Raw genomic sequence first — 26,649 nt, forward strand, 5'->3', positions numbered from 1 at the left:
AGTATGCAAGCCGATGATTGGATAAAATAAAGTAAATCTTTGTGTTTTTCTTTTTCTTTGCAGTTAAGCAAAACTAATCTCAACAATTTTCAAGTTCCAATAAAAAAATTATAATTTTTGTACCAATAAATATTCACTTTTATTTATTACAACGAAAACAGACCAATCTTACAGTTGAAAAACAGGAACAAAAATGTTGGCTTGAACAATGACTACTTAATACTGAACAAAAAACAGTGGCCGATAAATAATCTGGCATCTAATAATCCACCTGTCGTTGCAGCTGTTGGTTTTTAGTCAAGTTTTTTGAAGAGTTAAATAATAATAATAATAATATAATAATAACTTGGATTGTTATAGCGCCTTTCAAGAAACCCAAGGACGCTTTACAATAGGACGAGGAGCCATGGGGGGGACAAAAAGGAAAACAAATAAGAAGATAAAAAAAGAACAGAAATAAACGAAGGCTGGTCACAGAGACATGGAGAGTTAACTGAGACTGGAAGCCTTGACAAACAGATGTGTTTACAGTATACTGTACAAGAGATTCATTCTCACAATATGGTATCAATGAAAATGTCAGTGTCTCAAACATTTCTGTTTTTGGAAAACATTTTGACACTAACAAGAGGACTAAAAGGGACACTGCAAATAGCTCCTGTTATTCTATGTTATCACAGCAGAACGAGAAGGAAATAATGTTCAGTTTTGAACCAACACACTTTCTTTTATATAAAAGGGATCTCAGGTTTCAAGCAATTATAGACACTAGTCATATATATTACATAGAATACAAACAGCAAGATTGCAGTTGTTTGATTCCTGTTGCCAAAGTTTCCAGGGTATACTGTAGTAAAGATACCAGCTGTACCTGAAGTGTGCAGTTCTGACCGCTGCTCTACAGACACACTCAGGTTGATGAATCCCTGTTTTGACAGGGGCATCGGAGTGTGTAAAACTGTGAGGAATGTCCTCCATGTGTGACACGGCCTCTGCCCGAGACGGCTCACTGGCTTTTGTGGACACTCGTTGTTTCTTTGTCTAGAAATCCCCCAGATTTGGGTCTGATAGAACTTGAGCGGGTGTTCGATGTGGCTGCCCTCGAGGCATTTTGGACTTGTGGTCACAACAGAATCATGGGATTAATGTTTGAGGGCCAGGAACACTCCACTATTATACTTAGCTGTCTCAAAAGTGCCATCTACTGTAGCATGGTTTACATCTCTCTAGATTACGCAGAATGAAAACCAGATGTGCTTCTGTGTTTATTCAAGTTTTATTAATACCAATGCAATCCAAACAAGATCAGAAGCAAAGGAAATGAATACTGGACAACAGTTATAAATAGTTGTTTGGTGTACCAGTCAAACCAAATGATTTAAAATGAGGAAATGACCAACAGTCTTTGTCTTTGATATCAACCAGCGTCTGCATGTTTGTCTCTTGTCCCCCTCACTCGTCCGAGCTGTTTCATATCTTCTCTCATCAAACTGTTTCTTCTTTCCATCCTTCATCCTGTACTTCATCTTTTCCTTCAGCACTGGAAGGCAGAGGTAGGTGCTGTCAGTGAGCCGAGTGCTGAGTGGATATACATTCATTTCTGCCTGCATGCCTGTGGAAACACTTTACCCTCTCATCGAGATTTACTTAACTTGTTTGGTAGAGAAAAGGAAGGTAAAGCACATTCTGACCCAAAAACAATTGAAAAAGTATACGTTTTTGCAGACCAATACTATTTTTCAATGTTTAACTTTCATACTAACAATAGCATAGTTTTTCTATGCAGTGTCGGTTAAATATTTGAGTGTACTCACTTTGGTTTTGACCTCTAAGAAAGTAGCTTAGTGGTTGAGCTGTGATCGTAATGTTCCTTTCCATTGCTAAAGAGACCATTCATCCCAAGATCTCAAATATTCTCCCTCTTACAAGTAGTGGAATTAATCAATCTTGGTAGTTTTTTCTTTCCAACATAAGGAACTAGATGGCTCTCAGACGGCAAGAAAATACATTAAAAAAACTCAACAGTAATATCGGTATTTCTAGAAATCATGACCAATTACTAAAGAAATTCCACAGACTTTGTTGTGAGCAGTTTCATTCAAGAACTATTTTCTGTTTTCCAAACTACATCCGCTAACCGCATCACCGCGCCCATCTTTTCATGGACGCGAGGCCATTTACAGCAGGGGATCCTTTCCTACTTGGCTAACATGTAACGTTAGCTTAGCTAGCACTATACAAGCACAAGCTTCTTATGAGTAGATGATGCTTCTTTCTGGGCAATGATACTGATAGTGGATTGAATTCTGTTCCTACTTGAAACTGCTCTCAAAACTGTCTGTAGAATATTTGGAGAAACTAGGTCATGATTTTGTGAAAAGTACATTTCTGTTGAGTTTTCTAAATGTAATTCTTGTTGCTTTGAGTTCTATTTTATTAGATAGAAAGCAGAAATCTCTACGGTCGATATTTCGCACAAAAACAATCTAGATACAGTAGTTGTCATTATGTGTTGCCCTTCCCTTTTTAAGTTGCTTTAATTATTTTGACGTGACACAGTGGGATTCAGTGGAATATGTCTGTGCCTCGAGTGAAATCCATGTCAGTGTTGAGATGGTAACCTGTTCCTGTGCTTTGCAGTGTTTGTATTGTGTGTGTTCACCGCTGATGCTCACACTCTGGGAAAACCAATGAATTAAAAAAATGGTAAATCATTGAAAAAAATGTAAGCCTTGTTTCCTCTCTTGTGTCCACAGTCCCAGAGACACATCACGGACCTGTACGAGGACCTCAGAGATGGACACAACCTCATCTCCCTGCTGGAGGTGCTCTCTGGAGAGACACTGGTGAGACCTTTGACCTTTAAGTATTTGGACATCTGCTTCTGCTGTGACCCTCTGTCCTGTCCAAACACGTCTAATTGTTCCTGCTCCCTGTCCCACTGACTTTAGTGTGTTCTACTGTCCAGTACACTTGGTGGAACATGAACTGCTTATCTGAGTCGAACATTTCTCTGCTGGGTCTCTTGTCTCCACTCTTGCATGTGTTGACTTCAATTCTTCCAAGGTTGTTGGACATTTCAGAACATGCTCTTTTTTACTTTACTTACCTAAGCACTGTTTTTTTTGTGGAACACACATTCTGGTGGCTTTACAACACTAATTTTCATTCTTTGCTTCCATCTTGTAACCTTTCTGCACTGACTTGTTTGACCCCTGGTTTTTCCTTTGATCTAACTCCTGCTGACCTTTGCCCTGACCTCTTCCCCCTGTGCTTCCTCTCTGTGCGATGCTCTTGCTGGGGTAGCCGAGGGAACGGGACGTTGTGAGGAACGTGCGGTTGGTGAGTGGCGCCTGGACTGTGGGCGTCAGGCACGGCATGTGTCACCACCACAGGTGGCTGCTGGGATGTGCATGATGATAGTCACACTCCCTGCCTCGTCTCCTTTGTGTGTCGACATCGCCCTCTTCCATTTTATCAGCGGGGCGTCCAGCCTGGAGAACAGAGGCGCAAGTGTAGCTTGTCATTTCTACCGTAAAGTAAAGAGCGAAACCAGGACAAACAATATTATTATAGGAGCATACTATATATCCAACATTTCAGAACTTGCCATAAATCTAGGTATTTTTTATACAGTAAATTACAATATTCGCAACCTTCTATTCATGATTCGTCTTCTTGATTGAACTGTCTTTCATAAATCCAAGGCTTTTCATCATTGAAGTATGCTTGAATACGATATAAGGATTATATGATTTTGATAATAATCAAATAAACTAATGTTCTGCATTACAAATAGAACATTCATTGTCTCTGCTAGTTAGATATTTGATTACACCTTGTTGAATTGACACGTTGACATTGATGGGTATAGAAAAGTATAGAATCAGTCTTTAGTTATTTTATTATTCAAAAGTAAACACCAGTTTAAGTTTAGGGCTTGAACATAAAAACGACTTTTATGGTCAATAAGGTAACCTTGCTGTGTTAAAAGCCAACGTGTCTTCTCTTTAATCTGATACGCAAACATTTCCCAAATTGGGACCAATAAAGTACATCTTATCTTATCTTATACGTTACTGGTTATGCGGCGAAGCTTCTTATGGACTTGAAGCTTCAAATGTGGAGCACCAATGCATGTCATGGCCATCAATGCTGGGGTCACTGTCTCATTCTGGGTAGGTTTAGAAACCGTAGATGCTTTTATGCATTGTGCTCCAGTTAAAGTGGTCATCATTACAAGGGCTCCCTCAACAAAAAGCAATCGGATTGTTTTATTGCATTTTGGAATAGTGCAGAAAATAAGATCTTTGACAAACACACATTTATGATACTTACACGTTTTGTTCAGCAGGATTATCTCCACATAATTGCAATCCCCAGTAAAACGTTAGGCTATAGACGGACTACATGACATTCACATGATTTCACGTTACCACCGCTAAGCTAAAGGCGGCTAATGTTCGCTGACTCAGTTAGCCACTTGTTAGCAACTGTCGTTCTAAAGATGCATAGAAGCTTTGGACGTTCTCCAGTTGGGTATCTACAGATGTATTGTATGTTGCAGAACAGATAGTGATCTGTTAAGCTTTTGTTAACCAAAGACCTTATTTCAGGTATTTAACCAAAAACCTGTTAAATAATTGACTTCGAGATGAGGGGAACAGAAGTGGTAAAATGCTAACTACTATAAGGTGTAAAAGGTGTTTTTATTGTAATGAATCAACTATTTTTATTTTCAAAGTGTTATTGTAGGCCTCAGAGGAAATGAAGATTGTGACTGATGATCGGGGGAATCACTGAGATTGTGTATCATTCATCATCATGCTCTCACCTGCAGGCATCCTGGCTGCTTTGTTGAATGCACATCAGGGTCAGATCTGGTCTGACCAGACGCTTTGATCACAATCACGCCGAATTTGAATCTCACTTCAAATTTGCTAAAGTTGAATTTTGAAGTTGTGGCCATGACTGTTAAATGTTTTTGTTGTTCTCCAGTAGAATAGATATTGTTGTAAGCACAAAAAGGTGTTCCTGGACACTGAAACACCTGTTCTTCAGTCATGGGGCCTTGCTGTTTATTCATCTTTAGTCATGTGCTCCCTCCTCCTCATGTTTGGTGTCCTCTCGTCTCTTGCAGCCACGAGAGAAAGGTCGTATGCGCTTCCACAAGCTGCAGAATGTACAGATCGCCCTGGACTTCCTCAAACACAGACAGGTCGGTAAATAATGACATTTCCAGTACAAGTTTTTTTTATCAAAAGAGCATTTCTATTTGACTGTTTTCCTTATGTCTTCTAATTCTTCTCAGTTTAAATAAACCATAAGACTGACCATTAGGTTGAATTGGTGTCCTTTCAGGTCAAACTGGTCAACATCAGGAATGATGACATTGCAGATGGAAACCCAAAGCTGACCTTGGGGCTGATATGGACCATCATCCTTCACTTCCAGGTAATGTCTAGCACTTTTAAAGGCATGTTTAGCTATAAATGGCTGTTTTTAAGGCAATACACATTAGCCAGTACAGAAATGAGTGTAACAAATGTAGCTATAAATTGCTTCAGTTAAAGGGGCCCTGCCATGCTTTTGGGGTGTTCCCTTCCCTGTAGTGTGTTATATAGGTTTTTGTGCATGTAAATGGTCTGCAAAGGCAAACATCCCGAAGTTTCCTCCACTGCCCCTTTAAGTCAGTGGAGGAACTAGCTCATCAAATATTGGACACAAAAATCTGTCATCATATAAATTGCATTAACCTCCAATCTGCATGTATTTAAGTGGACTTACTCACATTTCCTAAACTACATTTGGTGTTTATGTTTTAAACTGTACAGTTTTTGCATACGAAAAATCCTTCCACCGTGCGAGTACAATGCGTTTCATACAATTTGCTTTAATTACATTATAATTAGAGTTCTTCCGCAGCACGGTCAAATAAATCTGAGTGCCGTTCCCTCTTTTAGCTTCAATCATCAGCCCCACTTCATCCCGATGTTGACACAGCAGTTTGAGCACAGTGGAGTCCAACAGCCAATCACTTCCAAATGGACTTTATTGAACCTTTGGCAGCATTTTGCACTTTTATACACAAATACCACCGCTTCCCCTGTCCTTGAGAGCACGAAGACTAAACACTGAAAAAAAGCTATTCATTCATTCTGAAAGAACTGTGCTCAGTCAGTTTTGAAGTCTTGTATGACTCTTTCCTCGGTTCTGTGCGGCTTACAGTCTTACAATCTAGATAAAGGGGTTTCCTTTTATCCGGATCTCAAATGTAAACAATTTAAAATTCTTAACACCACCTATGGCACATTTGAGGAAAGCATTTGTCAATGAGCAGATGTGTTCCTCATGTTGAAGAGGCGTATTTGGAAGATTTAGGGGGAAAACAGTGGGAGTGCATGGAGATTCTTTGATGCTATAATCGGTATGATGGTTTTGATGTTGGTGTGGGATTCATTTTTTCCATCCAGTGTGACTCAGTCATTCCCACGAGAAAGCTGGAAGAGGACGTGGGCGTGACACATGGAAAAACTCAAAACGCTTTAGAGAAAAACAGATTTCCAGCTATTTATATGGTTACAAAAGTGAACTATTCCCCGATATCTAACTAAACATAAATCCCATTCAAGCAATAAAAGAAACATTTCCGTTTAAATGTACTGAGTCACCAGTCAGCTATTCATTGTACGTTCCCATACCCATTTTGTTTTGGAACATCCTAGCTTTCACAAACAATGGTGAATTTCCTCTCTGCTCCCCAGGTGCAGGTAACAGTTTACTCACACACAGGTGACCAGTATAAATAATGGGCCTGCTGCGTGACAGAGTTGGGATTCTCTAATCACTTTTTTTAGAAAATCTGCGAGGGCGGAGGTCCTGTTTCCAGTCTGAGTCACTCGGTGCCCACGTCCACGCTGAGCACCAGGGTTTCCCTTCTGAAAGGAAAAAAGCAGAAGGAAGAGATGTCTTCTTTTTTCCCTCCAGCAGCTTTTCCTGCAAAAAAAAAATCTTAGTTCTGCTATGACTCACCGAAAAACTCTGAGAATAGTATATTATGGTAATGAAAACCACACTTCTTAAGTAAGAAACTCTGACATTTATCACAACATTAAATGCAACCTTCACTTAATGCATAATATGCAGCTTATTTACAGCAATTGTATTATACTTTCTGTATGATTTCATGTCTTTATATGTGAATACAAATCCCAAATAAGAGACATCAAAGACAAACTGTTGGAATGATTGGAGACACAGGTCACTGGGTTTGTGCTCACAATTGAAATTGCAAAGTAAAAAAAACAACAAATAACTATTCAAATGTTTCCTGGAATTGTTCTTGCAACTTTTTACGACATGTGCCTAGTTTTATAGAGAACACCGCCCATCTGGAGCTACATGCAGACAGAAGGAACTCCAAGGCCTTTTCATAAGTACTGTTTGCATGTCTCATTATAGATATGGGCCAGACAGCCACTACAGGGTGATGGATTCATGCAAAATACAAAACATCCAGTCAAACAGCTGCATTATTTGTGATGTCCCTCAGTGCCAACACAATGCTGGGATTTACCTTAAATTAGTATTATTATGTCTTTTTAAACGGGGGTTATAAAGTATCTCAAAAAGAGAAGAGATAATTCATTCCAGATTTAGCTATTAGCTAATATCCGTCTGTGTTGATTCAAAATGTTTATATCATCTTTTATTCACTTAAAACTACAATATAACTTTAAAACAAAAGTTATATTGTTGGGAGATCTTTTTTCATAGTGTGTTCTTGTGACTCAGAGCCAAGCCTCGCAGCTCCTAAAGAATAGCAATTTGCCTGTGGAGGTTCTGCTACACAGTCCAACATTCATTTTCAGCAGCCTTTTATTTAGTGAGGTTGTTTTTGTTTGGAAATGTATACATTATAACGGTATGATCAGTGACTCATTGACGTGTTGCTGGAAAAGAACTTGTGTTTCTCTCCAAAACAGTGAGTTTTTTGTTTCTTTGGCCTCCAAGTTAAAGTGCTGCTTGGTATTTGAGGTTTGAAATGTGACTCATGTCGAATCTGGAACAAATCAGCGGGCAAACTGGAAAATACGTTTTCCTGCCCTTCAACAAACACTTCAATCATATTCAATACAGGAATATCAAAGTAACGGAAAGTCATGTGCAAGGGAGAGAAAAGTCATTTCACCATGCAAACTGTTTCTTAACTGAAAGTAGTTCTTCCAGCTTTGGTGTACAGGAGTTAGAGTCGTTAAAGTTCACATCAATATCTATATATCAACGATTATTGTTCCGAATTGTGAAGCATTTACCAGCGTTTTCCCACTGTGGAACTACTTTCAGCAATATTTCCGACATCACACGAATGCAACACTGTTTAATCCTGCAATGTTAACGATGATGAAAATATGGAGTTCTTCCCAATGCTGCACCCTTCCACCTCGTTTCCTGACAATCATGCCAGTCCTTTATTGTGCTAAAAAGGAAACAAACAAAGGGATCGACCCATCAAAAAATCTCCTACGGCGGATATATATGTAATATAGTCAAATATTCTGACACGATGGTTAAGAAAAACTCATGTTCGTGATTCTGATGACTTTACACTCATTTGGAAGATTTTTGCCTTACAATTAAAAAATCATCAAATTAAATCAAACATTATTTATATAGTACTTTTTATACAGAAAAGGTAACATAACGTTCTTAACAAAACAAAAATAAAAACAATACTACACCCCCCCTTTCCAGGTCATAAATAACATAAGTCACACATAACTTTGTGATTGATAACAAAATAAATGACAATTTAAAACCATCGGAAGTCAATAAACACAGGAAGGAAAAAATCATTCAAAAAGGATCAAGAGCTAGATGTCAACACAACCTGTCGTGCTGTCCTCCCTCAAAGGCAGCTAATAAGAGCTACACTGCAAGCTTCTTTTTAAAGACATGAAGTTTACTATCACTACTGACTTCTTGTAACTTCTCCCCTCCAGATCTCAGACATCCAGGTGAACGGCCAGTCGGACGACATGACGGCCAAAGAGAAGCTGCTGCTCTGGTCTCAGAGGATGGTGGAGGGATACCAGGGTCTGCGCTGCGACAACTTCACCACAGGCTGGAGGGACGGCAAGCTGTTCAACGCCATCATACACAAACACAGGTGAGGCACTGATGGAGGATAGAGTGGCTCTAAGATAAAATATGCACTTGGATGTCTTAGAAAGAAAAATTACCCTAAGGGGCAATACTTAGAATTGAATATAGATCTGATGCATAAACAGCAATAATATTTTATATATTACAAAATGGTATTACACCTACCTGTATTACGACAGTGACACAAAAGGGTCATCTAAGAAAGGGATGCCATGGAGATTCATTGCATTCCAATCCATGGAAAATGATTTCTGGTTGGAGAAGCTTGTCTGGGCTTGGAATCCTTTATCACCGTAGGATATGAAATGTACATACATTTTAAAGGTCTTCTCTGTGACCTTTTTCTTGCAATTCATGTTGCGGTACCTTTTATTATTGATTGCTGTTGGTATTTCATTTTACAGAGGCACACCTGACTTGTCAGGACAAATTTGGTTGGTTATTGTAAATCAAACATCAAGATAAATGCTAACTCAGACCTTAACTCTACAGCTCAGTCTTTCATTGCTTTTGTAATTGCATATCAATTCCGGTGCGAAAAGCTTTTTTCGGCTGTTAAATGTTTAATTTACTCTTAAAGATCCATTGCAACTTAATTAAATCTAGCCGCCAACATAAATAAACTATAATCAGCCGCCCTCCAAGCCTGCAGTATTTCACGATTTAACACTCAAACCATATATTTTGGTAGGAGCGCCACTCTTAGTCTTTGCACCTGCAAACACAGACAAGCCCTGCAGGATGGCTCTCCACCACACTACACAAAAAACATGTACAGCCTAAGCTGGCATCATTAAGTGTGAAAAGAGAAAGCGTTCTTTGGCATTTGTGGTTGCATTACACTCATTTGAGGAAAGGTTGCCCTGGAGGTAAGCTCACTGGAGGCTTGGCAGGTTGCAGCAAAACACAGGTACGCTCACTGCTCTGCCTGAGAGTGTCTCTGGGTGGAGGAGGAGCAGGACGAGCAGAGACTGAGCAGCTGCAGAGAGGAACCTCAGGATGTAATCAGGAGCAAGCAGCACAAGATACAGTCGATATTCCTCAGAAAACCTTTTTTTTTCACAATTTCAACTGCATTTGCAAGGAAACTTTTGCGCTGCTACAATGTTGAAACTCAAGAGGAGGTTTTCATCGAAGAGGCGTTTGAACAGCGCCTCCAGCAGCACGGCGGGCTCCGTCAGTGACCTGGAGGATCGGGTGGTGATGCTGTGCGAAGACATACCCAGCGAGAACTCTTTTGACTCGGGCAGAGGCTCCGCCGGCCTTGGGACCCGCTCCAGTCGAGGCTCCCAGAGCGAGGAGCATGACTCAGAGCCTCACATGGGGCACCTGAGCAGGGACAGACTGTCCTACAGACAGGCCTGCTTTGTGGAGCAGAAACCCCCCCGGCCACACAAAGAATACTACATCCAGAGAGTTATGCAAGTGTATGGATCATTTGGTGCTTTTTAATCAGAATCAGAATGTATTTATTGGTCCCGCAACCGGGAAATGTACATGATTACAACAGCAGAGGTATAGTGCAGATAAAGGAAAGAGAATAGACGTACACAACACAATAAGTAAAAAAACACCATGGTAAAAAATAGCAGTATATATTTTGTAAGTGATCATATAACATTGATGAGGTAGCTGGTACTGTTTACTGATTGTAGATAAACTGAAAGAAAAAAAAAAGTTGTATATTTACTGGCATTGTTACTCAGACTTAAATGTGCAGAACTTCCTCTACATCCTGAATGTTATCTTTGCTATCTGTAGGCATGATATGCATTTTTATCCTCTGAGCCTGTGCCTACATGTTATCAAGCAGTTACCTTCGTGGCAAAGTGCACTCAAAGGCAAGGTGTCTGTTTCCTTTTGTATCAAAAGATGGAGGAATTTTAAGATTTCTGGCAGTGAGGACTCCTGTTTTTGCTTGCCCTCTCTGGAATCAGGTGCATACTACTCATGACCAAAGGGCCTCAAGCAACATCAAATATGAAATAAGCCACATCTAATTTATGTTTTACCTGGCAGCCGTCAAAATGGAATTTCTGCTGTGGGGTAGAAGATAAAAATTGCAAAAACATAGAGGTATGGGAGGATGCCGGACTGTAATTAAGTATATCTTTCGCCGACATTTTCAACTGTCAAAGAAAAAGACTTGACTGACAGTAACTGTGTAACAACCTATCTCCACTTACCCTCTTTTGCTGTTTTTCGCCCGCAGGCCCACTCTGATTGACATGGGTAAAGTGTACCGGCAGTCCAACCAGGAGAATCTGGAGCAGGCCTTCAGCGTGGCCGAGAGAGACCTAGGCGTCACCAGACTGCTGGACCCCGAGGGTGAGAGCAGTCACATGTTCAATACCTCCCTGAAAGCCTCTACTCAGGGAATATTAGAGCCTGTGTGAATTGCTTTTTCAGCTTCCAGTTAAAAATAAGTAACCATTTTTTTAAAAACATTGTTATTCCCTCCCTCTGCAGATGTTGATGTGCTTCACCCTGATGAGAAATCCATCATTACATATGTCTCCTCTCTGTACGATGCCATGCCCAGGGTACCAGACGTTCAGGAGGGTGTCAAAGCCAACGTGAGTCCTCCTCTTCCTCATCGTCAGTTCTTCTTTCCTCTAAATCACTGCAAAGATATTTCACACCAGAGAGAAGGAAACTATGAACTTATGAAAGATATATTCTTAGTAATATCAATATTTTAAGCATAGCTTAAATGCCATTGATCAAGGGTCCAAGTGTATCAAAGCAATGTGGATTAACAAGTACATATGACCATATTTCCTTATTTTATATCTATTAGCATCATCACCATGAAACACAAAATGTAAGTACAGTCAGCCTTTAAGCCATGACAGTATAAAGACATTACAGTATTAGGTTTATAATCCCTTTACGAAGAAGATGTGTTGAAAGAATGTGTCACAACAACAATAGCTTCAGAAATGCTGTGTAATAAATAAAATATTTGTAAATTGTCTGTGTGTTGCAGGAGCTGGAGCTGCGTTGGCAGGAGTATTATGAGCTGGTCACCATGCTGCTGCAGTGGATCAGACATCACATCATGGTGTTCGATGAGAGGAAGTTCCCCAACAGCTACGAGGAGATTGAGGTGAGGGGGTCTGGGCGTTAAGACCTAAAGAAACATTTTTGAACAGCGAAATGACACGATGACAGTGCCAATGAAGCGTTCTCATTCATCTCTTTTATTTGCAGGTTCTTTGGCGTCAGTTTCTGAAGTTTAAGGAAACAGAGCTTCCTGCGAAAGAGTCTGATAAGAACCGCTCCAAACACATCTTCAAATCTTTTGAAGTGAGTTCCATCAGCAGCTACACTACATAGGCATGTTTAAGTATAGCCGTGTTTGCAGTATGTGCTGAACATGCTCAGACAAGCAGGTGCAGGGTGAATTATTATTCTATGTGTTATAGTGCAGCCTTGTTTTTCACTGCCATTTACAGAATAAGACCTGCACCTACATGGAAAAGCCATAATTATCTATTTATTTTTAAAAAGGGGTGCTATGGAATCTATCTATACAACCTTTTCCAAGTGCCCAAAACTCTCATAACTGATAAAAAAAATGTGGGCTCCATATGCTCTACTGTACCTATGACTTTTTTATGTTAAAGAGACTTTTAGAGACATTTTAATTTGATGAGATACCACTTTTTGAAGCTTAGTTTTTTATTTTTACATTAGTACTCCAAGGACCGTCAGAGTTATTCTGTTGATGTATCACCACAAAAGTATACTATATGAGAATTGATATTGATTTTTTTTCTGACATTTTGTGAACAATATGATAAAATTATTAATTGATAATTAAAAATAACAGTTAGTCAGTTTCAGCTAATCTGTGTCATACTCTTCAGGGTGCAGTTCAGGCCGGTCTTGTCAAAGTGCCTCCCAGTTACCACCCCTTCGACGTGGAGAAGGAATGGGGTCGTCTGCACGTCGCCATCCTGGAGAGAGAGCGTCTCCTCAGGAAAGAATTTGAGAGGTGAGTAACACCACGGCCCAAACCTCATCACATGCTATGTTGCCAAAACAAAACCTCACATTTAAAAACCACAAGAAATATAAAAAACGATGAGAAATGAATCACTACACAACCGCTTACTGTGTGAGGATGACTCATTTCCTTAAGAAAAAGTCCACTTCGGCAAAAAAAGAAAAAGAAGAGATGAAACTGAGTTTGTGGGATGGAAAGTAAAAATCATATTAGGACCAACACATGACAACCGCCTCATCGCCACGGAAACCTCGCAATAATATGGTCATCTGATAGTCACTAATACATTTGTCTGTTTAATCACAAGATTGCCAGGGCGTAGCTTTTTGTTTGGGTTCTGTGGAGAGTTTTTAAAACCTCATCTTTACTTTAGTGGACAGACAGAGCTCTAACATGGCTTTCATGAATCAGGGATACGCGTTAAAGCATATATTGCGCCCAAAGACAGAGTAAGTGCATTTCTTTATTTGTTACTTTGTCCATGTATTGTAATAAATCACTTCACATTAGGCTGAAATGTGTAAATAGTCTACCTTTTATAAAATGTGTTTGACCTTTGTCCTCCCTTCCCTCCCTCTGCAGGCTGGAGCAACTCCAGAGGGTCGTCAGTAAGGTCCAGATGGAGTCGGGGGTGTGTGAGGAGCAGCTGAACCAGGTGGAGACTCTGCTGCAGATGGTGAGACACAAACATCTGTGACAGACCAAAATATATAAGAGTAAAAAAAAAAAAGATTTGGACCACATGCAGAGCTGTAACCTGTGTCTGTGCTGCAGGACATGAGGATGATGAACTCAGGGAAACCTGCTCAGCACACCGCAGAGATGGAGGCAGATCTGGAGAAAGCAGAAGGAATGATCCGCTTCCTCTTCAATGACGTTCAGCTGCTCAAAGACGGGCGCCACCTTCAGGCTGAACAGATGTATCGCAGGTGACTAGCTTAGCTTATATCATTGCAAATGATTAACCTTTGACATGAGGACAACTAATTAATCATGTTGTTATCACTATAGTGCTTCAGTAATGGGTTCTATTAATACCTTTCTTTTAAATCTAAAAGTTTTCACGTGTCTCAAAAGAAAGTTGTTTGTTTACAAGTGTTTTGATGAGACCTTAGAGTTTGTTCGGGACATTAAACGTCCTTACATCAGTCCGCCTTTAGCTTAGCGGTGGTGACGTTAGACTCGTGTGACATACTGTAGGTGGAGTTTGTTGCTAAATAATCCAGATCAAATAAAAGAGTTATTTTGGATTTTTTGTCAAGAACAAGGAAACTGTTCAAATCCGTGTTGATCTACAAAAACACTTCATTCCTGCAGAACTCTATTCATCAACTCATTTACATGTTTTTTATGAATTACTTATGGTTGAATCAATAATATATCACTGGTGAAATGTCCAGAACCAACAGTCTAAAGCCCAACAATAAATGCTATATAAAACAGAGACATTTTGTTGTTGTTGTAAAGACATTTATTTCATCATCAAATGTATTTCCTGTGGACTAATTAATGAATAAATTGACATTCTGTATTTTTTCCCGGCTCCAGGGTGTATCGTCTCCACGAGAGGCTGGTGAACCTCCGCAGCGAGTACAACCTGCGCCTGAAGTCCGGCATCACCACCTCCCAGATCCCCATGACCCAGATCCACACCTCCCAGATCCCCATGACTCAGATCCACACCTCCCAGATCCCCATGACTCAGATCCATACCGCCCAGGTCACCACCCTGCAGCAGGCCCCCATGAGGGTGAGGCCCGAGCTGGATGAAGTCACCATGCGCTACATCCAAGATCTTCTGGGCTGGGTGGAGGAGAACCAGCGGCGGGTGGATGACGGGCAGTGGGGCTCAGACCTGCCCACCGTGGAGTCCCAGCTGGGCAGCCACCGCGGCCTGCACCAGTCCGTGGAGGAGTTCCACTCCAAGATCCAGAGGGCCAAGGCCGATGAGGTACAGACTGCTGACATAAACATGAGGAGATGTTTCAGATAGAGCAGAGAGGTATTTTATCTGGGGAGGTAAAGAAGCTTCAAGAAATGTCAAAGAATCTCTACTCAAACCTTAGATACTTTTATAAATGAAGGAGTAAATCTGACAATCATCCATGCTAGTAGCATTGATTTTCTGGACTCATATTGGCAAGTGGAACCATTTACATTTGTATTTTCCTTTTATTTTATATGAGGATTTATTGTTATTATTTTATTTTATGTTTTTCTTTTACTTAACCATCATCCATTTATTTATTTAGTTTCTTTGTAGGTTTGTATAATATACAGTTATTGTGCTGCTATTGTGTAGAGAACTCTACAAACACAGTTCATTTTTAACAGATCAACCTAATAGAAATATATACAATATATATACAATTATTGCTACTTTGACTGACCTATTTTTAACATTTCTTATTTCCTCTCCCTGTTCCAGAGTCAGATCTCACCTGCCAGTAAAGCTGCCTATCGCGACTATCTGGGAAAACTGGAGCTGCAGTATGGCAAGCTCCTGGTAAGTAACAAAAAATGCAATAAAATTCATACAAAAAGATGCAGAAATCTTGGATAGACTTTCATATTTGTTGTTCAGCAGCCAGTAGAAATGGAGCTTTCCTAAAGCCATGATGTCTCCTCTGTCTTTCTGTCCCTCATATTGCCTCATATTGTTTGGTCCTCTCTTGCAGAACGCGTCTAAGGCCCGTCTGCACTCCCTGGACCAGCTGCACGCCTTCGTCATCGCTGCCACCAAAGAGCTGATGTGGCTGAATGAGAAGGAGGAGGAGGAGGTGAACTACGACTGGAGCGAACGCAACACCAACATGACGGCCAAGAAAGACAACTACTCGGTAACAGAACAGCGTGATGCTCTAATGAGGTTTACTCACAGACCTTTCTAGTGCTGTCCTTCTGAGTTTTCTTCCCTCTTTGTTCCAGGGTCTAATGAGAGACTTGGAGCTCAGGGAGAAGAAGGTGAACGTCGTCCAGGCAACAGGAGACAAACTGCTGAGGGACGGACACCCAGCCAGGAAGACTGTAGAGGTACGATTATTATATTTATTTAGATTTAGATAGCTTGACTACTACAGCCTAAATTACCATATTCAATTGTAGTTTTATTGGTCTTTAAAGTTATATTTAATATAATAAATCCCAGATAGAGTGGGATAGACACAATATCCAACAGAGCCCCATCCCCATTTAAGTAATACTATGCAGTTTAGTCATTATAAACACATTCCATTCTATACACTCTTACATGAATGTGAATGTGATAAAGGGAAGTGAGACTTTTAGTAAATAGTATTACAAAAAAAATGGTTTTAAATCCCAGATGTGTGGTAAGAAAGAAATGTAATAATATATGGGTCAATTGTTCTACATCATGTGTGGGGGAAACTTCTGAAGCAATAGGAGACAGGACTCAGAGAGACACGACGGTTTATTTGGAGCTTCGGCCGGAGAATTCACACGACATGTCACGGACCACGAGTTGACCACCCGGTTGAGATGCCACAATTAATTCTGAAGCACCCTCCTGTAGCTCGAGGTTTTAACTAGTTCAGAGTGTAATAATCAACATTCTTCAATAGATAGACTAAACAGCTGAGGACACTGAATCACATTTGTTGTCGCTTATGGCTCGGGGTCATCTACACCCCAAGAAGGATGTGTTCCAGGTGTCCCACAACAATAACTATCTCTGACAGAGAGTTGCCCGGTCCTAAACTGGTAACAACAAGAACTTGCTAGGGCAGCCCCTCCTTAAGGGAGATAACAGCTGCTCAAGGTTGGTCAGCTGCGTCAGAGGGCAAAAGGTAAACATGTAGGGCAAATTATTCCCTGACATCATTTATAAATTATTTCAATAAGCATACCATTTATTTGCACAGCCTCTTGTATAAATATAATAAAAGAATAACAAAATATATTTAATATAATGAGTATAAGGTCTTTTGAAGAAATTATTTAATTCCATTTAGGGAGTATCAGTCGTTTGGCTAACACAGATCCAAAATCTATCTTTTTGCACTACAAATGGTGCAGTGGTAGCAAATTGTTCTTTTGCTAAAATTGTAGACATTTTGAAATGTTGACATTTGGTATTGTTTGTCCTCCTCACGTTTCTCTCTACACCCCCTCCTCAGGCCTTCACTGGAGCTCTGCAGACTCAGTGGAGTTGGCTCCTGCAGCTGTGCTGCTGTGTAGAAACCCACCTGAAAGAAAACACTGCATACTACCAGGTATGTTTACTAACTTACACAGCAGGACTTCAGCATTTAAAAACTGTCTGTGCACAAACATGAGGTCAGGTTATCCATTAAGAGTCAAAGCTCACCTGTTCATCAGTATTTATGTTGCAAACCTTTCTGTTTTTTGTTGGGCAAGTTCTGAATGCTGCAACTTAACCTCTTCCAATTTCTTCCTTGTCCAGTTTTTCTCTGACGTGAAGGAGGCAGAGGACAAGATCAAAAAGATGCAGGACACGATGAAGAGGAAGTACACCTGCGACCGCTCCGTCACAGTCACACGGCTGGAAGATCTCCTGCAGGACGCCGCTGTGGGTTCATGATATTGTTTACATGGCAAACACATCAAGACACTGTTATTATAATGTGGAAAAGTGCAACTGGGGAACATATACAATATCTGTTGATCTAAGGGTGAAGAGGGTCCTTGATGGAGTAGAGATAGCTGTTTGTTCTTCTGTCAACACTTTCTTGTACTCTGTGTACTTCACAGGATGACAAAGAACAACTGACTGAGTTCCAAACCCACCTGGAAGGCCTGAAGCGAAGAGCCAAGACCATCATCCAGCTGAAACCACGTAACCCCGCCACCGCCATAAAGGGCAAGCAGCCCATCCAGGCTGTATGCGACTTCAAACAAATGGAGGTAGGCATCGAATGGTGTTTGCATTTATTAAAAAAACTCAGTTCATGTTCTTATTGTGAACCATCAGTCATGACTTCTTTGTGTATGCCAACCCGGAAGTTGGCATGGGATTTTTCAAGCATGGGACTTTGAGATAAGGGAGCCCGTGTAAGTGTTAAAATGCTGTCTTATTTCCGGGGTTTAGGACTTATTCCTGCATCACTTTTTTCCATGCTTCTTTTTCATATAAACACACATTCTGCCAGAAGACATAGGAAGAACACTATAACTCAAATATAATTAAATTAAAGATAAAAGGACGACACAGATTAAATTGTTAAATGTTCTCGACTGCATATCAAAGAAGTTCTAACCAATTACAAGCCTCATGCCCTCCACTCATCTACCCTTTGAATTGTATTATTACCAAACTCTTAAACACTTATTTCCGATAATTCTTTTGGGACATGCACAGAATTGCTGCATGCATAAAAATCTAAGAAAACACGTTTAAAAACAAAAAAGAATTGTTAAATCAAGTTTATTTGCCAAATTCCTGATTGAATATAAATGAGTTCACTTTTAATGAAGGCTATATATTGTCAGTAAACAGCAGTACATTACAGGGATATCAGTAGCAGATGAAGTCAGTCAGACTGGTGTGTTTCTCTCTCAGATCACCGTCCACAGAGGAGACGAGTGCGCTCTGTTGAACAACTCGCAGCCTTACAAGTGGAGGGTGCTGAATGATAAAGGCAACGAGTCGTCTGTTCCCTCCATCTGCTTCCTGGTTCCTCCCACCAATAAGGATGCTGTGAACAGTGTCGCCGGGTGAGCTAAGATTCACCCGTATTGATTCCTAAAAATCTAAATTCACATGCACAGTTTGTCAGTGAGTGCTAACCTCCACCTTCCCTTCCTCAGACTGGATGGAAACCTGCAGCGGCTGCACACCATGTGGCAGAACATGTTCCTGGACATGAAGAGCATGCTGTCCTATCAGTACCTGATGAGAGACATACACATCATCAAAACCTGGAACGTCACCATGGTAACGACACAGGATACGCTATATGAGAGAAAGAATAACATGCTAAGGAACTGCAGTTGGGCTGAAGAACAGCGACTTGATTCAATTAAACATCAATGTAAAATGCTACCAAAGTACAATGGTGCATTAGGGCCATTTAAGGAAATACTTTAATACTTTAAATACAATCGAAACACTGAGCTGGGAATGGGGTAATATTTCACACAAAAAACTCAGAACTTTCAATATTAAAGTCATGAATTTACACGGGAAAAAAATGGATATTCTCTGACATCACAGTGCTAAGTATAAAGGTAAAGATTATCTTATAATATAAAGTCATACATTTGCAAAAAGCATCATTTGTTGGGATGATGTTGATTCATACATGCAAAGTAAATGCTTGTGGTTCCTTGTAAAAATACTATTTTGGACTGTTAGATTCACATTCAGTAAAACTGGAAAAAGTCAAAAAGAATTGTAATTTTGTTTGCAATTCAAAAGAATATTTGTACCAGTATACCTGATCCTTTGAATTCCTATAATAATATGTGTAGCATTTAACCATTATGTGACAACAGAATGGATCAGATGAAGGCTAGTTTTACTGTTCCTCCTAGATTTTTACATTAAATAAGATTCATTTGTGCATAATAAGTATGAAAGCTGGTAAGTACTAAGTAGACAAAAATGACTTTTAAAAAGGACAAATTGACAATATATTTGTGTTGATTGTTTGCTAGAGAAGGAGAAAAGGATTTGCTCTACACATACAGAATTCCTAAAAGTACTGGAAATGATTGATTTAAATAAAAAGGCACAGACTTTTGTGATTTATTTTTTGTTTTCACAATGTTTATAACATGCATCTTCCTTGCACCCTTGCAGTTTAAGACCCTGAGGGTGGAGGAGTACCGTCTGGCCCTGAGGAACCTGGAGCTGCACTACCAGGACTTCCTGAGAGACAGCCAGGACTCGGAGACGTTCGGGGCGGAGGACCGCATGCAGGTGGAGTCCAACTACAACAAAGCCAACCAGCACTACAACACCATGGTCAGCTCTGCAGAACAAGGTGTGTACTGTTCACTTTCCAACCTGTCCCCAAACATGATCAACATGGGTCTGAGAGGGATGACAAGGCACATTCTTTATTCATTTATTTAATTTTTTACATTTTCTCATTGAATAAGTTCTCATACATTTGTGATGGTCATTTGTGTGGAAGTTGACTGTTGGATTCACGTTGCAGGCTATGTGCCCCCCAGAGCAGGTAAGGTCCACAGTTACAGTAGCAGATGTGCAGTCGCAACTTTTGATTGGCTGATCAGGAATGTGTGTGAACGCTGTTGTGTCGTCATTTCTTTTTTTATTAACTTAAATCACCTTCATCATTCATCATCCTCACTGATCCCGGTATCCCTCCTAACTTCACTCACCGTTGCCTTCCTCTCTGTGTGCATGGTTTCACTGCAGCTGATCTACAATCTTTATCACTGAATGATTCAATCAAATAACTGATTAATTAACCACTCTGACGAATAATCATGGGACCATTCAAACATGTCAAATTACATTTATTTTGTACAGTGTGACATAAATCCATTTAAAAATCAAAGTATGTTATTGTACTAAAGTCCTTATTATATATTCATATTATTGTGTTTGAAGTACTATATAGACGTTTTTGAATTTTTTAAGTCAAAATGCAAATGATTCTTTAAAATATCCTGTTAAAAAAAACTAATACTGTACCTGTTGGAATATGGCATGTTGTATGCAGATTGCTAGTTATTAAAACCTAAAGCTTACATGCAATGCAAAATCTGATTTTGATCAACAACCGGTTTATAAATCCAGAGTTGGAATTTTCTGCAGAATAATAATGAATATTCTATTTCAATCCAACCAGGAGAGCAAGATGAGTCGGTGTGCATGACTTACCTGACGCAGATCAAAGACCTCCGCCTCAGGCTGGAGGGATGTGAGAACAGAACAGTGACACGCCTCCGCCAGCCCGTGGACAAGGAGCCTCTGAAAGCCTGCGCCATGAAGACTGCAGAGCAAATGGTAAAAAACTGAGTTTAAATAAACAACCTAAATAACCTAAAGTGTTCCTACTAGAATCAGAATATCTTTATTGTCATAACACTACTGTAGGTACAATGGAATTCCCTAACCCTTCTCTCAATGCAGTGAAAGTATGTGAACAAATAAATAAAAGCAGTTATCAAACCAGTAGTAGCAGCAAAGAGAAGGCCCTACTTAGATCTAATTAACTGTAAATATACATATTAACAACATTTATAAATCTACAAAATGTACATATATGTTAATAAATAGATGTTAAAATAGATAAACAAGAAATCTTTGTTTATATGAATGTGTGCTTGCAGTCTTTGAAGGGTGGAGGTGTTTTTTTAGCATTGTAGTGCTTCATTTACTTAGTTACTATGTTTAAAACTCTTGTAATATCTCGTAACACATCCCAACTAAACCAAAAAAGATGATAATACATGCAAACAAATAGCTTTAATAATTAGTCACTAAACCATCTGCCTTTTTCTCAATGACAGAAAGTCCAGTCCGAGCTGGAGGGCTTAAAGAAAGACTTGAACTCCATCTCTGAGAAGACGGAGGAGGTTCTGGCTTCTCCACAGCAGACTAGCTCCGCCCCCATGCTGCGCTCCGAGCTGGACGTCACGCTGAGGAAGATGGACCACGTCTACGGCCTCTCCTCCGTCTACCTGGACAAGTGAGGCTTTGTGACTCCTAGCACATCCTGGTTATTTCACAGCTGGATGTGTGCCTTTGTATTAATGTGAACACATCTTGATTACAGGCTGAAGACCATTGACGTGGTGATCAGGAACACTAAAGAAGCAGAAGACGCGCTGAAGACTTACGAGAGTCGTCTGCTTGATGTTAACAAAGTTCCAGAGAATGAGAAGGAGGTGGAGGAGCAGCGGAGTCAGCTGAAGGTATTTTTCTTTTGATAAAGACAGTCATTTTACATATTGAATTGCATAATCTTGATGATAACTTGTTCTTTTTGCGTCACAGTCAATGCGTGCCGAAGTAGAGGCCGACCAGGTTATATTCGACCGCCTGCAGGACGAGCTGAGGAAAGCGTCGACCATCAACGACAAGATGACGAGGATCCACAGCGAGCGCGACGCCGAGCTGGAGCATTACCGTCAGCTGGTCAGCAGCCTGCTGGAGCGCTGGCAGGTCGTGTTCGCTCAGATGGACATGAGGCAGCGGGAGCTCGACCTCCTCGGGCGCCACATGAACTCCTACAACGTGAGCTACGAGTGGCTCATCCACTGGCTGGGAGAGGCCAGAAACAGGCAGGAAAAGATCCAGGCTGTGCCCATCGGAGGCAGCAAGGCCCTCAGGGAGCAGCTGGCAGAGGAGAAGGTATTGTTGAGAACATGTGTGTGGGATAGGGAGGCAAAGTCAGTATGCCCTCTGGTGGCCACACTCATGGGACACATTTAACCGTGTCTTGAATTCCTATGAAACTCTGAATTTTCATTGTTTTACTGTTTTTTTTCTATATTTCTTATTAGGTCTTAGCTATATTTTATGTTGCATTTTAAAGGAGTCTGAGAATTAGCGGTTGTGGATATGACTAAGAGAATATAGAATCTAAAAATAGAGTACTGAAGTCTCATAATGATTAGAGTAGTAGCTATGGTTTTTCTTCTGTCTTCATAAACATTTTTTAATGCGCTGTTATTTCAATAACAACATGTTTTTAATATTTGAGTGTTGTCTGGTTATAATGGTTTCATTTATTTTTCCAGAAACTCCTGGAAGAGATTGAGAAAAACAAGGACAAGATTGACAGTTGCCAGAAAAATGCAAAGGCTTACATCGATTCAGTCAAGGTGTGTACTGATATTTCCAGCTTTACAACAAACTAAGGTTTTTGTTATGGTTCAATTAACCTTTTCCATCTCTTTTTAGGATTATGAGCTCCAGATTTTGACTTACAAAGCCCTCCAGGATCCCATGGCATCTCCTTTAAAGAAACCCAAAATGGACTGTGCTTCTGATAACATCATCCAGGAGGTACGTCACACATGAGAAGAGCAAACACCTCAAGTTCAGTTTAGTATGACTGTCTGTTCATAACAAAAAGTATTTAAATGTTATATACATAATCCTGGGAACAAAATGTACTATAAAGAGTGAGACAAATTGATATAACATGTGTAAAGTAAATACACTGCATCTTTTCCAGTATGTAACTCTGAGAACCCGCTACAGTGAGCTGATGACTCTCACCAGTCAGTACATTAAGTTCATCACAGAGACGCAGCGCCGCCTGGAGGACGATGAGGTAAACACACACATTAACCCTGGAGACATGCAGCATCAGGTTCCTGTCAAAGAACTCTCTAACACAAACAATGCAACTCCTACCTGTTAACTGAGTGACGTATGGGGAAATCATTTGTCATTAAATAATACCAAAATGTGTGCTCTCAGAGATTCTTTACAGAGTGCCAGCCTTCAGTGGTGAAGCAAACGGTGTCAACACATCACATCCCCCCTACAGTACATGTCGCTCATTCCTCTATGTGTATTTAGTCAATTCATGTCACATAGTCTGTACATACGACACATGCTGCATCAGTCACATTTTACACTGCTTGATTAAGTCTTTGCTTCTTTATTTCCTCTTGAAATCACACACATTTGTGATTTCTGTTTGGCTACCTGCCTTCTTAGATATGTTTTTTTCTTCCTTAGCTTTTACTTTGTTCCCCCTTTTTTTCATTTTCTAACTTTCTATTGTGTTTGATCCCTTTGATCTGCTTGCCAGTGCTTTGTCATGATGAGTATTAATCGCACGCTTAAGAGATGAATTTACCCCCAAAGCACCAGGTATTTCAAAACATAAAAAAAGACCCTTTCTGTTCATGTCATCCGTCTTTTCATCGGGCTCTTTTGTATAGTCAAAGGAAGGTTCAGGGCATTTAGGAGACCTTTCATAATTGTTCATTAAGAAGTTTCTCTGATCAATTGGCATCAGGTTCCTGTAAGCATGATGTGCCTTACTAGTGTAGATGTCAACGTTTAATCTAAATGTGCAAGCCAGTTTATGTCATTATTTTGTCTTCATTTAATTATCTGACAAAAAGGCACGCTTTAAGGACGTGTATTTTTTATCATTACTGTTAGGGGCTGCAAATCATGATTAATTAAAACAATTATTAAATTAATCTTTTAGTATATTAAATCAAAACTTATGAAATTATTCAAAACACAATTTGCAGTTACATCTTTAAATATGTTTTATATTCAGAAATTGCGATTGGATAATGTTTTTCACTATTCTGCTTTTAAAAGAAATATATTAAGATAACTAACAATTCATTTGAGTTAAGTAACAACTATTTTTCTTATCGACTGAATGACCACTTGTTTTAGCTTCAACCTCAGATTTAAAAATCAAACCAATCGAGGATGTTGATGCAAATATACCAGCAATAACCATCCTAAACCAGATGAATTATTGATCATTATGAAAGATTTCTAAAGTGTTGGACCTTCTGATTTGAACACAATGCAATGCCCACTTCTAAAGAGTAGAACTCATGTCTTGATGTTATCTGTTGTCAGAGTTAAATGTACTCTAATCTTGGATTAATGTCTGGTCACTTTAATTGTAATCCAAGCTTTCTTTGTGTTACATCAAATCATGCTGTGTTTGCTGCATCACTATATGCTATTCTTCCTTATTTCCTGCTTATATCCTTAATGATTTTTCAATCAGCTGCTTTAAACCAGTTAAACCCCACGGCCCCGCGGGCTGGGGCAAAACGCAACATCTTGCAAGAAACAGCATCTGAGGGCTTCTTAATATTTAACAAACTATGAATGTGTCATACCCACTTAACGGGAAGAAACTCAGCTTTCAGAGAATATTAACCATTTTTAGCTAAACGAAACAAAAGGGTAATAACAAAGGCTCTGAATTAGCCCTGAGCGAAAAAATGCTAACGCACTTAGCACAGAACTCAAGGTAAAATACCCTTATTACTTATCGGATCTGCACAAACAAGATATCGATTAGCAAGCTGATATTCCACAGATTCCAGACATATCATCAGTATCATCACTGAGCGATCAGAACTCGCGGCGAAACGACAACAAACAACAACAACAACATTTGCTTTACGGAGCCAAAACGTCTAAAAAAGAAGTGTTTTTTTTTCTAAATGTTCTAAAAAGGTCAAATGTCACTTGTTTTGCATCAACCTTGATACAGGGTACTTATTATATGTTATAGTTTGGATTCCTAAAGCTTTTAGTCTACTATCCCATCATTCAAGGGTGGTTTTCACTATAAGTAATGATTTTTCTTTTGGGACGGACACTATAATTTACATACTTTTACTATGTTCAATCTGAATTTACTTTAAAGGGGACCTATCATGCAAAATGCACTTTTTGATGTATTTTATACATAAATATGTGTCCCCGGTGTGTCAGGAAACTCACGCAGCGTCAAAAAATAAAACCCTCTCTCTTTTCCTCCGTACCCAAATCTTTTAAAAACGGGGGTACAACGAGTGGATACACATTTGCTGCCGATATGACGTCAAATCGGCGGCAGACCCACAGAAAGTTACTATCAGAAACAATGCCTGACGTGTTTTAGACGTAATCTCGTCTTTGTTTACATTAGCAAGCCTCGCTAACACTCAGAGCTAACCTGTACTGGAGAGCACATGTGTTTAAAAAGCAGGAAATAAAAAAAGGAACTCGCCTTGTGATAAACCTGCAAGAGAAAAAGCATTTGAGCTCCATACTGTTCAGAAATAATCCTTGATATGGTTTAGAACAGGATGGCGTTTTATCACAGCAGAATTTAAGAAGTTCAGGCATTAGCTCCGCCTCCTCTTTTTTCATTTTTTTTTCAAGCTAAGGACCCAAAATCCGCGTTTCTCTAACAGGGCTGCAAAAGAGGGGTATGAGCAGTATGAGGGATGGCTACAATGGGGGATCTGTTTGGTATTTTAAGCAAAAAACTTCACAGACATGTTTTGTATAGGTATGGCCCTACAATATAGGTTTCCAATATAGCATAATAGGTCCACTTTAAAAAAAAAAAAATTCTATATTGATTCTGACTTTTCTATATCCAACTCACAGGTTTATCATTGCTTTGAGAAAAAAGATTATTAATGTAACCCCTTTAGAAGTGAAGATATAGTCAATTGTTCTGGGAATGTCATTTTCGAGCCTGAGGCCTGAAAAACAGGCTCGGGGCTCAACTGGTTCATTTAAGAATGTAAAGATTAAGGAAAGACAACTACATGTATAACCCTAAGTATCAAATAGTGACTGAATTATACAAGAATGTTCTTTTAGAAACCCAAATATTAAACATTTTATAGCAGCAACACATTCCGCACATTTTAACAAAACTTGTACTGAGTATGAAATCATTATGACTACATTCACCTAATTATATATTGCTCAAAAAAAGTCTTTACAACACTGTATATATAAATATTGCCAGGCTTTATTGTAGCTTATATTAAACAAAAAATAAATTGAA

The 26,649-nt window shown here is 39.6% G+C and overlaps 1 protein-coding gene across 9 annotated transcripts in view; it reads left to right on the forward strand.

Moving 5' to 3' along the window:
* Positions 1 to 26,649, forward strand: part of pleca (plectin a) — a 116,127-nt gene that overhangs the window by 77,299 nt on the left and 12,179 nt on the right. For 7 of the 9 annotated variants that reach the window (XM_034124995.1, XM_034124997.1, XM_034125002.1 and 4 more), the window contains 29 exons: positions 2,757 to 2,846; positions 5,141 to 5,218; positions 5,362 to 5,454; positions 9,003 to 9,169; positions 11,378 to 11,493; positions 11,635 to 11,741; positions 12,155 to 12,274; positions 12,379 to 12,474; positions 13,038 to 13,165; positions 13,760 to 13,853; positions 13,952 to 14,106; positions 14,726 to 15,128; positions 15,606 to 15,683; positions 15,856 to 16,017; positions 16,106 to 16,210; positions 17,317 to 17,412; positions 17,604 to 17,729; positions 17,912 to 18,064; positions 18,720 to 18,874; positions 18,968 to 19,094; positions 19,962 to 20,145; positions 20,323 to 20,343; positions 20,983 to 21,140; positions 21,647 to 21,825; positions 21,913 to 22,051; positions 22,134 to 22,490; positions 22,880 to 22,963; positions 23,043 to 23,147; positions 23,320 to 23,418. In XM_034124995.1, the coding sequence (XP_033980886.1) occupies positions 2,757 to 2,846; positions 5,141 to 5,218; positions 5,362 to 5,454; positions 9,003 to 9,169; positions 11,378 to 11,493; positions 11,635 to 11,741; positions 12,155 to 12,274; positions 12,379 to 12,474; positions 13,038 to 13,165; positions 13,760 to 13,853; positions 13,952 to 14,106; positions 14,726 to 15,128; positions 15,606 to 15,683; positions 15,856 to 16,017; positions 16,106 to 16,210; positions 17,317 to 17,412; positions 17,604 to 17,729; positions 17,912 to 18,064; positions 18,720 to 18,874; positions 18,968 to 19,094; positions 19,962 to 20,145; positions 20,323 to 20,343; positions 20,983 to 21,140; positions 21,647 to 21,825; positions 21,913 to 22,051; positions 22,134 to 22,490; positions 22,880 to 22,963; positions 23,043 to 23,147; positions 23,320 to 23,418 (3,975 nt within the window). The remainder of the gene's footprint in view (positions 1 to 2,756; positions 2,847 to 5,140; positions 5,219 to 5,361; positions 5,455 to 9,002; positions 9,170 to 11,377; positions 11,494 to 11,634; positions 11,742 to 12,154; positions 12,275 to 12,378; positions 12,475 to 13,037; positions 13,166 to 13,759; positions 13,854 to 13,951; positions 14,107 to 14,725; positions 15,129 to 15,605; positions 15,684 to 15,855; positions 16,018 to 16,105; positions 16,211 to 17,316; positions 17,413 to 17,603; positions 17,730 to 17,911; positions 18,065 to 18,719; positions 18,875 to 18,967; positions 19,095 to 19,961; positions 20,146 to 20,322; positions 20,344 to 20,982; positions 21,141 to 21,646; positions 21,826 to 21,912; positions 22,052 to 22,133; positions 22,491 to 22,879; positions 22,964 to 23,042; positions 23,148 to 23,319; positions 23,419 to 26,649) is intronic. The other 2 variants (XM_034124996.1, XM_034125001.1) reach the window with 1 other exon arrangement.

This window comes from Trematomus bernacchii, unplaced genomic scaffold (assembly GCF_902827165.1).
Source record: "Trematomus bernacchii unplaced genomic scaffold, fTreBer1.1, whole genome shotgun sequence".
Lineage (NCBI taxonomy): Eukaryota > Metazoa > Chordata > Actinopteri > Perciformes > Nototheniidae > Trematomus > Trematomus bernacchii.